Here is a 12798-nt window from a genome sequence, read left to right on the forward strand (position 1 = left end):
CTGAAAGTTTGTCTTCACCTATCGCTCTCGAATATCCAACAGTAGGATAGTTATGCCCGTCGTTCTAAACAGCGAATGGCGCTTGATACTATATCAGGATATCAGACCATGGCCTGGTCAGCATTCTTGTACACCAGAAGCGCAAACGGTATGGACGAGCCACTGAATGCAAAGTATGCAGTGAAGGCGAAGCACTGAGGCATTGCCAGAACAGCTAGCTGGTTAATCAACCTGGAAGACTCCTGGAAGTTTGAAGTAGACCGAGCCCAACCCACAACGCTGGAAGACTTATCCAGATTATTTACCCTTGCTTCTGACACATGAGCAGTAGATCCGGATTCCTCGTCACGTAGCTAGGACAACCGACCCGACACAGTAGAGCAGTATCAAGGTTCAGTTGGTCTCCTTGCTATCTACGTGGATGAGAGGGAATAGGTAGAGAAAGCAACCAATTCCCGTGGCTTTGCCTGCTGATTGCCCTTTGCATATGCCCGGTATAGTCCGGGCATTCCCATCCAAGGTTCTGAGGATCATATTCCGGCATGCGAGGCCTGGAGACTTGGCCGGTATGCTCTTCCGAACGAGCATATCCTGAATCAGCAGTGCGGTATGTTGCTTCTTCGCGCGGGAGATGTGGGAGGCCGCACTAATGGTGATGATGATTCTAGGACGTTGGCGCTCGCTGCCTTGCGTTGCCCTCGGCTCCATATGCTTTAAACGCCTTCTTGACCATGGTGGTCGGAGGAGGAAGTGAAATAGGATGGATGCCAGTTAATGTTTCCATACTTCATTACTGTCATCAGATCAACTTGTTTCGTTAATTACATCTCATCAATTATCGTTCTCGCTCTTGGTAGGTTGCCGAATCATGCAGTAGAGCTGTAGCAGAGCATCAGTACATACTCATATTGTCATAGTAGTGCTTCAGGAGAACTCACCGTACACCCATCTTTCCCATTCTCATCCACACACTCAATCTCCCCAACGCCCTGAAAGCCAAGTTTCTGGTATATCGCCAGGTTCGGCATCCCCTTCGAGCTCTCCAGATAACACGGCATGCCCTCTTCATCAGCCCGCTCCGTAACAACCTCAACCAACCGTCTGCCCAGTCCCAACCCTCTCATCTCAGCACGCACGGCGATAACATTGCAGAAGTAGTACCCTCGCTCATCCGTCCAGATTCTGTCATGTTTCTTCGCCTGCAAGGCTTTCCATTGCCGGTAGCGATTTAACCTCAGTCCGCCGCGCCCTCGATACCGGATATTGAAGAGAAACTGCCGGATGGAAAGTAAAGCGTCCTGGGCTTGATGGGTGAATGGCGGGCTAGACGATGTTGGTTCTGGAGGGTGCCACCAGCAGATTCCGACGACGCGATTTGAGGCCGTGTCTTTGGCGATGTAGATCGGGGCGCGGATGGCGAGGCCGTGGCGGAAGTGCGCGGAGAGGGAGGCGGCGTTGCGGGCGATGTTGTACTATTTTATTCAACTTCTATACTCACCCAATCAGGAATGTAATTTGGACGTACGGTCTCCGGATCAAACATATATGTGAAGAAGGGATCATCGGCAAAGACGGTCTGGATGCATTCTACGGCCTGCGGGATGTCGCGTTTGGAGAGCGGGAGGATCTGGACGTCCATCTTGACAAGCAATCTATAACCAAGGTAGTTATGTCTATATGCATCATACAGGACGATAAGCAAGTATATATAAGCAGCGATGCTAAGAGCTAACCCATCCCAGGAAGTCCACGCGAACGCAGCCATCTGTACAACCTCATCATCCCCGCTTCAGCTTAGCTCCATTCGGCAGGTCGTGCCGGCAGCCAGCGCCCATTGGAGAGGACGCTCAGCAAGAACAACAAAGCCAGCCAGCCAGCAGGGATCACGCACGCAAGGGCGCTGCCGGATCCCGCATCATCAGCGTCAGCTCCTGCCTCCCCTCCCCGCCCCACCGCGCAAAGTCCATCTCGATCCTCTCCAAAGTCCGCCACCCGTACCTGGCGTACACGGGGAACCCCTCCGTCGTAGCCTCGAGGTAGATCCGGCGCTGTACTTTGTCCGCTTCCTCAATCCCCCAGGTAAGCAGGGCTCTCGCGACGCCCTTCCCTTGGGACTCCGGCGACGTGGCGATGAAGTCGAGGACTGCGCCTGCGTCAGCATGCATGGGGAAAAGCAATTATGCTGTCCAAGTGGCAGATAACTCACCGATATCCTCATCCCGCACGTATTCCGCCGCCTTCTCCTTCAGCGTCCCAAAGAACCCATCATACACAGCGCGGTTCGTCCCCTCCGGTAGAGGCAGCGCGCCCGAACCCCACGGTGATTCCATTTCCGCCCCGCTCGCGGCGCTCGCGGCGCTCTCGGCAGCCTTGTCGGTCGCGTCCGCGGGGAACGACCACCGCGCACAGCCGACTATCGCGCCCGAGTCTTGATCAACAGCCGTCCAGATGTGCGTATTCGGCGTTGCGAGCTTCTGCGTCCATCGCGCGCTTTTGAGGGCGTGGGCGGCGGCCGGACTGACGGTGGGGAATGCGGAGGCGAGGAAGGGCTTGTTGGTGAAGGCGGCGATGTTGATGGTTGCGAGGGTGGGTGCGTCGGAGGGAGTCGCGGGGCGGATGGTGAGGTTCATCTTGCCTTTCTTGTCGCTCTGTTTGCGAAGTCCAGTTCTCTGGTTGCAGGCGAGTTTGGGGAGTTGGAGATGGGAATTAAATACTGGAGGGTTACCGTACCTATGACTCACAGGAACGGCGCCAAACATCTTGTACGGTAAACTTCCTCTTCTAATCTATTCTACTGCCAGTCCGGCCCCTATCAACGAACTGCTGCTGATTTCCATCTCATCTCCTCTGGTCCCGAATTCGTTATCGGAATCCATCGAGTGTCAATGGTATCCTGCCACCGTTTCTCCATCGCAGTTAACGGTCGATTCCGCGAAGAAACCTATCTTGTTCTGCAGTCGATCTATCGCTCCTGCATTTGGAAGGATCAAGGATCTCGACATCCGGCCAGAAAACAACCCCTTTCGCCCCGGATAATACCAGTGCTCGAGAAGCTCTCCGCTCGATGACCCTGCTTCTCGACCAAGCAAAACAGAAGTCAACACCAATGTCTCGAGCACCCTCAAAACAAAACCTCTATGAGAGGCTTACCTTAGTGAATTCTGAACAAAGAGTCCTATAATGGCAAACTTTTCGCCCTTTACTGGATTGGGTCAACGACTCTGGTAGGTAGCCTGGCTAACACTCTCAGGCCTGGGGAACAGATCTGCGGCGCGATTAACAACAACATCCAACAAGAGAACCGGATCTCGATGTGAATAAGGACAAGCAAAATCTTCTGGTGTTATTACGCCTTCTCCAGAGATCTCAGTTGCTTTCCGAACAACGCTGGTCCAAGGGCGTCGTTGTTGGGACTGGATCGCTTCCACCCACCATAACGCTGATCCACCTGCTGGATAAGTCCAGAAGCAGTCCCAGGCGTAGTCGCCGTCAAGGGGTTCCAAGTCTCGCAACAACAATATTGCCCTCATCTTGGACGGCCCACTGGCTGTGGCACCTATTCTACCGGCATCGACCAATAAAAAAAATCACGCCAATCGCGCCAATCTTGCACAATTACAGCGACATGTCAATCATGGAACGTAAAGACAGCTCCAAGCTAGCGAGGAAACTCCAGAACGAAGACATCCGCCGAGGTGGTCGAGCGGATGGGGCCCGGGGGAAAGCAACAAAGACTCGGGCGCCGCGCACGATGCCAGTGAGAACCTCAAACGACATGTGTCTATACATTATGAGGGCCTTCCATCATATGAAAGCAGAATGCTTGCTATTCTGCGCGCATTGGCAATTGATTCGGTAGTCGTTCTGTCGCGCATGGGTAAGCGATGAGTTTCAAAAGGCTGTGTCAACAAGCGGCCTGCGAAGCGACCAGGATCTGACCAACCATCTCCACCTCATGACTAGGTTGCCGTGATTGAGAGCCCCATTTTCCATGTTTAGGGCTCTTTGTGAAATCGGACGTGGTCGGTTGGTTCGAGGGTCCAGAAGCAGCAGCCCCCTCCACTCCCATAGGTTCATGGGAACTAACCAGGCATCTTCATGCTATTTCCAGCGTCCACACCAACGCGCACATTGTTTGCGAATTTTCACGCCATGGGTTGCACAGCAGGGCACTCTTCAGCACGGGGTACCAATTGGCGGAGCCACCCCTGGGATCAAACGTCCTCCGGTCGCTGGTATCAAGGGTCGGGTGACGACTCTGACTCGCGCAGTTCTTGGAATGGCTGATCGCTTATCTGCAACTACCGAGTATTAAACGGTGTTGCATCCTCCTAGTATGGCTTCGAAGGTTAACCTCTTCGCACTCCTCCAACCGTCCCAATCCTCCACTGTCTAGCCATGTTTCTCTTCAAAAGCCCCGACCCCGACCTGACCAAGGAGGTCGTTGAGTTCCCCTCCAGAATAAACAACCGCCTCGAGTCGTACGTCACCCGCCTCCTGGAAGAGGTCGGCATTCCCAGCTTCATCTGGGGTGAGCCCTACCTCTCCATTCTGGGCTCCACCACAGGGGCGCTTGTAAGCCTTCCGCTCCCCCGGCTGATTTACTCACTTCAATCAAGAGCTTCCCTAATGGCCAGTTAGTTCTCTGGGTACGTGATCCCTGACGAGCATATTGACAAAGCCGCCGAGGTGCTTGAGAAAGCGAAGTTTCCTCCCTGTACCCAGGGCGACAAGTGCACGCATTTCTGAGAACTCTGCACCCACCCATACCCGGACTACCATTGGCACACGGATCTCAAATACTTCGAGCTGCCCAAGAAGCCCGGAGACCTCATCTTCTTCTCAGGCGGCGTCCACCTATTCCGCAAGTCCCGATTGTTTTGGGAATTCCCCGACCCGCCCCTCGGTGCCCCTCCAAAGGACGACCCTTACTACATGCTCACCTCAGACCCACGGATCAATGAGCGCTACCCATGTCATGTCCGCGGCCGCCAGCCCGAGGGGTACTACCCCGTCAAGATGCCCGTTCCAGCGCGCTACTTCGAAGCAATGGTCCTGCTGAGAATGCGGGATGTGCGTGCCCGGTGGCTGGATGGGTGTTGGAGTGTCAACATCTTGTATCTGCTTGACTCAGACCACATTCTTCTGCTTAACCTTGACACAGGCGATATCAATGAGCCGTTCCCCGAGTATGCTAAAAGGCGGATTTATGAGGGGTACGAGAAGGAGAAGGGACATGAATACAAGTATTTATTGGAGATGTTCCTCGACTACAAACGAAAAGGCAAGCTTCCTCCGCCCGAGAGGCCGCCGAGGGAAGGCGAGCGCTCATTTGAAGCGCTTCTGCAGCATTGGAAGGTTCCCTATGAACAATCAGACCTGATTTATGGGTAGAGCTGGGGCTCACTGCTGCGAATTTGGGATGTGGATCTCATCTTCGTGTTGTTCTATGCTTGCTCTTCTTTGCTATGTGGCAATAAATTGCGGATGTGTGTTCGTTGAGAGAAGATGTTGGTTCTAGGTTACTGTATTGTACATTTGTTATCAATCTGTTTACATTTGTATTCCTCTTCAGCTTTAAGACGTCTGGATCGAAAGAATTAATCCAGCTGACAAGGTAGTCAGAAGTAATAGAAGGCCATGCAACCAGGAAGACACTATGTTCTATGAGCAGCAAGCAAATAACTGGAGCCAGCTGGGGCCACTTATGTTATGACAGGAAATAGGATCAAAGCGCAGACATACTAATAGGACTAGTACAGGTAATGGGACTAACACGAAGACCCACGAATAGTAAAATGCAAAGACAGACACTGGTCGGGCAAGTGAAGAGGCGCAAGAAAAGGAAGGACAGCAAGGTGGAAGAGGAGAGAAAAGAGCACAGGAGGGCAGACAGGGGCAAAAATACTGGCGACCACCTCACGGCAATAGACCTGCCCAATCGCTCTCAGAGTACTGCTGGAGTACCACGCGCTGCGATGCCGAAAGGAGGGCGAGGTGTGTCTGGCCCGGAAACGAGGTAGGCAGGTCCAGCGTCCGAATCAGCGCCATGTTGGCGGGGGGCAGCTCTGGACCTGGGGACTGGAGCTTGGCTTCCTTCCGTGCGTCTCGCGGTATCCGATTATGGCCTGGAGGCCTTGGAATTCAGGAATTGTGGCTACCTGAGCCGTCTAGTTACTTACTGGATCCAGACGTCCGCATCGACCCATCCCAACACCAAACATGCAACACTCCAATGTACATTCGATATGAACCTCTACCACTCCACCCCATTCCTCTCCACCGGAACCTTCAGCATCGGCGGCACTTTCCCCGCCCTCACGTTCACCTGCAGCGCCGGATGGATCAGCTTCGGCGGCGGCAACCCCTCATCGCGACAGTTCCTCATCTTCACGAATTCCTCCTCCGCAACATCCAGCTTAACGTGCTTGTTCTCCTGCCTGTGCTCGCCCACACTCACGCTAGAGACCGGTGTCGCCCGCATTTCCGACGGATAGTCATGCCCAACCCAGATGCGGACATGCTCGGGCAAGGACAAGAGGCGCCGCGCAGAGCGGAAGAGGCTCGCCGCGTCGCCGCCGGGGAAGTCGGTGCGTGCGGTGCCCAGGTCGGTGTGGAAGATGGAGTCGCCCGCGAAGACGTTGTCTGGCGATGTCAGTTTCAGTTCCCCTGCTGGACTTGGAAAGCAACGCAGACTCACCTCCAATCCGGTACCCCATATGATCTGGTGTGTGTCCCGGGAGATGGATCGCTACGGCACTCAGGGACCCAATGGCGAAGACCTCGTTGTCACGGAACAACCGTCCGAAGACGCCGCTGTACTCGTCTGCTGGGATCCCGTATTTCTGACCGAAGACCTGCTGCACTTTGGTGATGTCGGCGCCGATGCCGATTGGCGGGGTCTGCGCCTGTTCCTGGGTAAGACGGGCCTGGAGGTACGATGCTGCGGTGAGGTGGTCGGCATGGGCGTGCGTCTCCAGTATCACGACGACGGTGTACCCTTCTTTTTTGATCAAGGTGAGCAATGCATCCGCGGTGTTGGTGCTGATTTCGTGCGTCGCTGGGTCGTAGTCTAGGACTGGGTCGATAATGGCTGCCGCGCTGGTTGATGGGTCTGCCACGATATACTGCCACGTGCCGGTTTTGGGCTCATAGATGCTGTGGATTGCTGGCTTGTCTGGGGGTTTGGAAGCTGTTTTATCAGTGGAAGGGCTGGTTGCTTGTGTTGAGAGGGAAAGGCGCCCTGGTTTCGGGGCCGAGAGATGTCGATGGTCGAGTCGCTGAAGCGGCATCGTGGCAGCAGCATGATTCGTCCTGATAGTTCGATTGTCGGACACAGCCATTGTGTATGGACGAACATGGATGGGTTTGTTTCCCCCTATCCTGCTATGGCCGGTGGCACGCAATGCTCTGCTCCTGGCTGCCAGCTGCATGCGGTACATTTTTACGCGGTAAGGGACAACTCAGAATGTTAACTGGAAGAAAGGATGGAAGTCACAATATCTTTTTGAAACTGAAGCGCTGGTTCGATGCCATAGCCTATCTATACCTCGCCGTGGGAGTCATCCTCAATCGCCGACTGACGCAGCAAACGGCGACCATCAACGGTCGGCGATTCACCCCAACCCCGAATGGCCCCATTTCGGAGTCTTACTTCTTATATATTCCTACTTCGTACTTCACTCAATGTCCCAGCTCCAGTCTTTCTACCATCTTTACATGTTCCGAATGATCTCCAGTCGCCCAATGCTCGCCGCTCGTGCTGCCGGGCGCTCCGTTGGTCCATCAACCGTCCGAAATGCATCCTCAGCAACCTCACCCCTCGCCAATCTTGCTGCACACAGCCACAGAGTTGTGGTCGTCGGCGCCGGGGCCGCGGGTCTCAGCATCGGCCACCAACTCCTACGGTCGCGGAAGTTCTCCCAGGACGAGATCGCCATAGTCGACCCAGCAGCGTGGCACCACTACCAGCCCGGTTGGACCTTGGTCGGCGGAGGCATCAAAGCGAAGGAGAAGCTGCGCCGTCCGATGCGAGACCTGGTAGACTCGCGGTTGAAGTTGTATCAGCATAAAGTCGACTTGTTCAATCCCGATCACAGCTCAGTCACCCTTGACGATGGCCGCACGATCGCATACGAGCATCTTGTTGTTGCACCGGGCATTGAGCTCGACTATAGCAGTGTCAAGGGTCTGCCGCAGGCTCTGGCGGATCCGCACTCGCCCGTCTCGTCGATCTACGGGTACGAGTTCTGTGACAAGGCATTTGAGACTATCAAGAAGTTGAAGCGAGGAACTGCCGTTTTTACGCAGCCAACGGGCATCGTCAAGTGCGCGGGAGCTCCTCAGAAAATTATGTGGCTTGCCTTGGATTATTGGAGAAGAGCAGGCCGGTATACCTACAGCCCAAACAAGCAGGAAGGCGATTCAATTCAGATCAAGTTTGCAACCGGGCTCCCCGGCCTCTTCGGCGTGCCCAAGTACAGCGCTGCTTTAGACGTTCTGCGCAGACAGCGAGGCGTGGAGGGCTATTTCCAGCATGATCTGGTTGCAATTGAGGGTAACCAGGCCGTGTTTGATGTGACCCTCGCAGATGGCCAGAAGACCACGACCAAATTACACTTCGACCTGCTTCACGTCGTCCCTAAAATGGGTCCGTATGACTTTATTCGAAAAAGCCCGATCGCAGACACGGCTGGATACGTGGAGGTAGACGCGGCCACGACGCGCCACAAGCGGTACCCCAACATCTGGTCTGCAGGCGATGCGTCGAATCTGCCCACGTCAAAGACAATCGCGGCGATTACCTCCCAGGCACCGGTGCTGGTGCGGAACATGTTGCGCTGTATAGACGGGAAACAGCCGGATGCCGTGTATGACGGGTATACCTCGTGTCCGCTGGTGACAGAGTACGGCAAAGTACTCCTTGCGGAATTCAAGTATGGAGGGCAGCCGAGCGAGACGTTCAACCGGTGGTTTGGGATAGACCAGGGGGTGCCACGGCGGGCCTTCTACCATCTGAAGAAGGACTTCTTCCCGTGGGTGTACTACAGTGGCATGCTCAAGGGCACGTGGCGGGGGCCGAAGGGGTGGAGTCGATAGACCTTGCTTGATGTAGTTTAGCAAGTAACTAAGCATCAGATGACAAGTCAAATCCCGAGTCCCCGACTGTCCCGATCGCCGACTGTCAGCTCTTCCCAGTTTTCTCATGAGAAGCCCACCACTGCCCTGCGAACATGCCCGTCGCCTGCACCGAGTGTCGCGCCCAGCACCTCCGCTGTGACTTCAAGAAGCCAACCTGTTTGCGCTGTGCTGATGCCCGGCTTGCCTGTGTTTATCTGCCCTCGCGGCGTGGAGGTAGACGGAGGCCTCGAGCCGGTCATGGTCGACACGAAGCTGAAGGACTCGTGATGCCCAACACCACTGTCCACCCCCATGAGGATCGTTTGGCTCCTTCACCGGGTCCTGGCCATGCTAGTGCTCCTGAAGACTCTCCCCAACCACCTCCAGTTGTTCCCGACGCCCGGCTAGTCTGCCTGTACTATGAGCACTTCCACTCCGCCCATCCGATCCTCCTCCCGCCCCGTCTGTATGAAGCCCGCAACTATCCCCGGTATCTGCAGCAGGTCGTCAAGTTCATCGGCAGTCAGTACTCGGCTGTTCTGTCCAGCGACGCGCTTTCAGAAATCACCGCGCTCGAAATGAGCAGTAGCGTCGAAAGAACGCCCTGCATGGTCCAGGCTCTCCTGCTCTACTCCATCATTCTATACGCCCGCAACGAGCACCACCAAGCCGAGCTCTCCCTCTCCCGGGCAATCGACATCGCCCTGGAGCTGGGCATGTACACCGGCACCCAGGAAGCAGGGCATGAAGCAGAGAGCCTGCGCCGGACATGGTGGGAGCTCTTCATCGTCGAGGTCCACACTGCAGCCCTCACTCAGTCCCAGCCCCAACTGCGCTGCAGCCAAGTCCCATACAACGTCCCGCTCCCATGCGAGGACGCGCAGTATGCATCCCCGTCTCAAGACGCCATTCCCAGCCCACCAAGCCTGGAGTCCTTCGGCATGCGCTTCTTCACGGACGACTCCGACTCCGACAACGAGGACACAACGCCCGCGTACTCCTCCTACGCCTACCGCATCGAAGCCGTTCGCATCCTCGCGCGCACCCTCATCCTCAACGCCCTCCCAGACCCCCAAGCCCACCCAGACCACCTGCAAGCCGTGGCAAACGCCATCACCAGCTGGACGAACCACCTCCCACCATACAAAGCCACCGTCATGGACATGTACGGGGCCATCGACGAGATGCTCTTCCAGGCCCACCTAACCATCCACTACGCAGCCATGCTCCTGCACCTCCCCCGCAGCAACCTGCGTCTAGGCCTGAACCTCCTAAACAGCAACAGCGCCAGCGACAGCAGCAGTGCAGGCGCCAGCGCGCGCGCCAGTGCCATCTGCCCAATCCTCCCAACAGCCCGCCCCTCCCCGTCCCTAACACGGCAAGTCCACGACGTCATGGCCACCGAGGCCTCAAAGACACTTACAAGCCTCCTCTCCGTCCGCACAAGCGCAAGGGGATACTCCCCCTTCACGGTCTCCAGCCTGGTCGTGTCGGGCCTCGTGCAGCTCGCGACGAGCGAGCTCCACCCGCCCGCCTGCGCCGACCACCACAATAACCGCGTGCTCCTTGTGCTGGGGTGTCTGAAGCTGCTGAGGAGCAGCTGGGCGCTTGGGAGGGAGGCGCACCGGGTGCTTAGGCGGGCTGCGGCGCGGACGATTGGGAGGGCTAAGGGGGTGGGGGGTTCGGAGAAAGGTCTTGGTTCTGGTGGTGGGAGTGGGAGTGGTACCTGGCTTGCGGCTACGCCTACCCCCGCAAATCCGCTCTTGATGTCGCCGGCTGTGGCGACGCCGATGTTCTTGGGGCTGGCTGAATTCGTGGATCCGACCTGTGGCGATCCGTTCCTGTTTGAGCGGGTGTCGGTGTTTGGAGGGGGTGAGCTGGGATGATCTGTGAATGTTAGGAAGCATGAACATAGATCATAGAATCACTAAGCTTTGGGACCGCCGAGGCTGCTCATAGCAAGGACTAGGAGGCAACTGTGAAGAAGAATCAATCCATTAAAGAGACCTGTAAGCAGACCAGACTAGAAGTACAGGAACGAAGCTCAATCAAACACAACACAACGCGAATAACAATACGGTACATGACTAATGAGCGTCACACCATCCATCGATAGATAGAAAGGCAAGGCAAGGTAAATCGGCAAGCAGACGTCCATCCACCAAACCCACCTCCACCTCCACCCAAATCACTGCAGGCCTACAGCGCAAAAGCAAGCAGCGTAAACGCCCCAACCACCACACCAAAAACCCCCTCGACCTTCGCGGCGCGCCCAGCATTACCCGTAAACGGCACCGTCTCGGACGAAGCCGAAGCCGACGGCGACGGCGACGGCGACGGCGAGGGACGAGTCTCTGCGCCGGGCGTGCTGGACGTCGCCACGACCGCAGCGGCGGAGGCGGAGGCCTCCTCCGAGGCGCGCGGGGTCCCGCTGGCGACGGACATGGGGACCACGCTGAAGGTTGAGGCCTGCTCGACGGCGATTGCGGGGGCGGGGGCGTGGTAGCTAGCCGTGTACGCGGTTGAAGAGGGCGCGGTGTAGGCTTGCGAGTAGGCCTGCGCGCTGTAGATCTGGCTTGTGGGGGTTGAGTAGGAGGCGGCGGCTTGCGAGGACGGCGCGGCGTAGGGGTAGGAGTAGGACTGGTATGCGGCGGAGGCGAAGGCGTTGGGGCCGTGCTGCTCCTCTTCCTCCTCCTCCTCTTCCTCTTCCTCTTCATCCTCAGTCTCCTCTTCCTCTTCCTCCTCCTCCTCTTCTTCTTCTTCTTCCTCCTCGTCCTCAGTGGGGTATGGAGAAGACGAGGATCCCTCAGTTGACTCATCCTGTCCGGGGCTGTACGCCGCGACACCGGATTCTGCGGGGTAGTCATAGGTGCTGGTCTCGTCCTCACCCTCATACACCGGCGCAGCAGGATCCTGTTCCTCGGCGTGGCTGGTAGAGGAGGTCTCGGGCTGCGGGTAGACGGCGACGACGTGCGTCGGGGACGGGACCTCCGTGTGGATGGCGGTCACGGTTTGCACGACGTGCTCGACCTGGGTGCAGTCGACGTCGGACTTGGTGGGCTCGGCGGCGTACTCCTTGGGTTTGTCGTGCTCTTTGGGGTCCTCGTGCTTCTTGGGTTTGTCATGCTCTTTGGGGTACTCATGCTCTTTGGGGTCCTCGTGCTCTTTGGCTTTGTCATGCTCTTTGGGGTACTCATGCTCTTTGGGGTACTCATCCTTCTTGGGGTCCTTATCCTTCTTGGGGTCTTCATGCTCCTTGGGCTTCTCATCCTCCTTGGGATCCTCATGCTGCTTGGGATCCTCATCCTTCTTCGGCTTCTCATGCTCCTTTGGCTTCTCCTCCTCCTTCTTGGGCTCCTCATGCTCCTTGGGGTCCTCATGCTCCTTGGGGTCCTCATCCTTCTTGGGCTTCTCCTCCTCTTTCTTGGGGTCCTTATGCTCCTTGGGCTTCTCCTCCTCTTTCTTGGGGTCCTCATGCTCCTTGGGCTTCTCCTCATCCTTCTTGGGGTCCTCCTCCTTCTTGGGTTCCTCCTCCTTCTTGGGTTCCTCCTTCTTGGGGTCCTCCTTCTTGGGATCCTCCTCCTTCTTGGGCTCCTCCTTCTTGGGTTCCTCCTTGGGATCCTCCTCCTTCTTGGGCTCCTCCTTCTTGGGCTCCTCCTTCTTGGGCTCCTCCTTCTT

The 12798-nt window shown here is 56.5% G+C and overlaps 6 protein-coding genes across 6 annotated transcripts in view; 3 read left to right on the forward strand and 3 right to left on the reverse strand.

The window, feature by feature from the left end:
- Positions 1-831: 831 nt before the first annotated feature.
- DSM5745_04805 (uncharacterized protein) lies at positions 832-2759 on the reverse strand (the record flags this gene model as incomplete). Its single annotated transcript, XM_026746821.1, has 5 exons — positions 832-879; positions 939-1472; positions 1526-1652; positions 1999-2143; positions 2207-2759. The coding sequence occupies 5 exons, from the start codon at positions 2757-2759 to the stop codon at positions 832-834; spliced, it is 1407 nt and encodes a 468-aa protein (XP_026604301.1).
- A 1639-nt stretch (positions 2760-4398) lies between these two features.
- On the forward strand, positions 4399-5394 carry DSM5745_04806 (uncharacterized protein; the record flags this gene model as incomplete). The annotated part of the gene is made up of 2 exons (XM_026746822.1): positions 4399-4636; positions 4751-5394. The coding sequence occupies 2 exons, from the start codon at positions 4399-4401 to the stop codon at positions 5392-5394; spliced, it is 882 nt and encodes a 293-aa protein (XP_026604302.1).
- Positions 5395-6256: 862 nt separating this feature from the next.
- Positions 6257-7343, reverse strand: DSM5745_04807 (MBL fold metallo-hydrolase; the record flags this gene model as incomplete). The annotated part of the gene is made up of 2 exons (XM_026746823.1): positions 6257-6645; positions 6701-7343. 2 exons carry the CDS (start codon positions 7341-7343, stop codon positions 6257-6259), a joined length of 1032 nt encoding a protein of 343 aa, XP_026604303.1.
- Positions 7344-7686: 343 nt separating this feature from the next.
- Positions 7687-9099, forward strand: DSM5745_04808 (NAD(P)/FAD-dependent oxidoreductase; the record flags this gene model as incomplete). The annotated part of the gene is made up of 1 exon (XM_026746824.1): positions 7687-9099. The coding sequence occupies one exon, from the start codon at positions 7687-7689 to the stop codon at positions 9097-9099; it is 1413 nt and encodes a 470-aa protein (XP_026604304.1).
- Positions 9100-9233: 134 nt separating this feature from the next.
- Positions 9234-11006, forward strand: DSM5745_04809 (putative Zn(II)2Cys6 transcription factor; the record flags this gene model as incomplete). Its single annotated transcript, XM_026746825.1, has 1 exon — positions 9234-11006. One exon carries the CDS (start codon positions 9234-9236, stop codon positions 11004-11006), a length of 1773 nt encoding a protein of 590 aa, XP_026604305.1.
- Positions 11007-11319: 313 nt separating this feature from the next.
- Positions 11320-12798, reverse strand: part of CweA (putative GPI anchored protein) — a gene marked incomplete at both ends in the record, with an annotated part of 2766 nt that continues 1287 nt past the window's right edge. The window contains one exon of the mRNA XM_026746826.1: positions 11320-12792. Within this exon, the coding sequence (XP_026604306.1) occupies positions 11320-12792 (1473 nt within the window). The remainder of the gene's footprint in view (positions 12793-12798) is intronic.

The sequence above is a fragment of the Aspergillus mulundensis genome, assembly GCF_003369625.1.
Source record: "Aspergillus mulundensis strain DSM 5745 chromosome Unknown scaffold_4, whole genome shotgun sequence".
Lineage (NCBI taxonomy): Eukaryota > Fungi > Ascomycota > Eurotiomycetes > Eurotiales > Aspergillaceae > Aspergillus > Aspergillus mulundensis.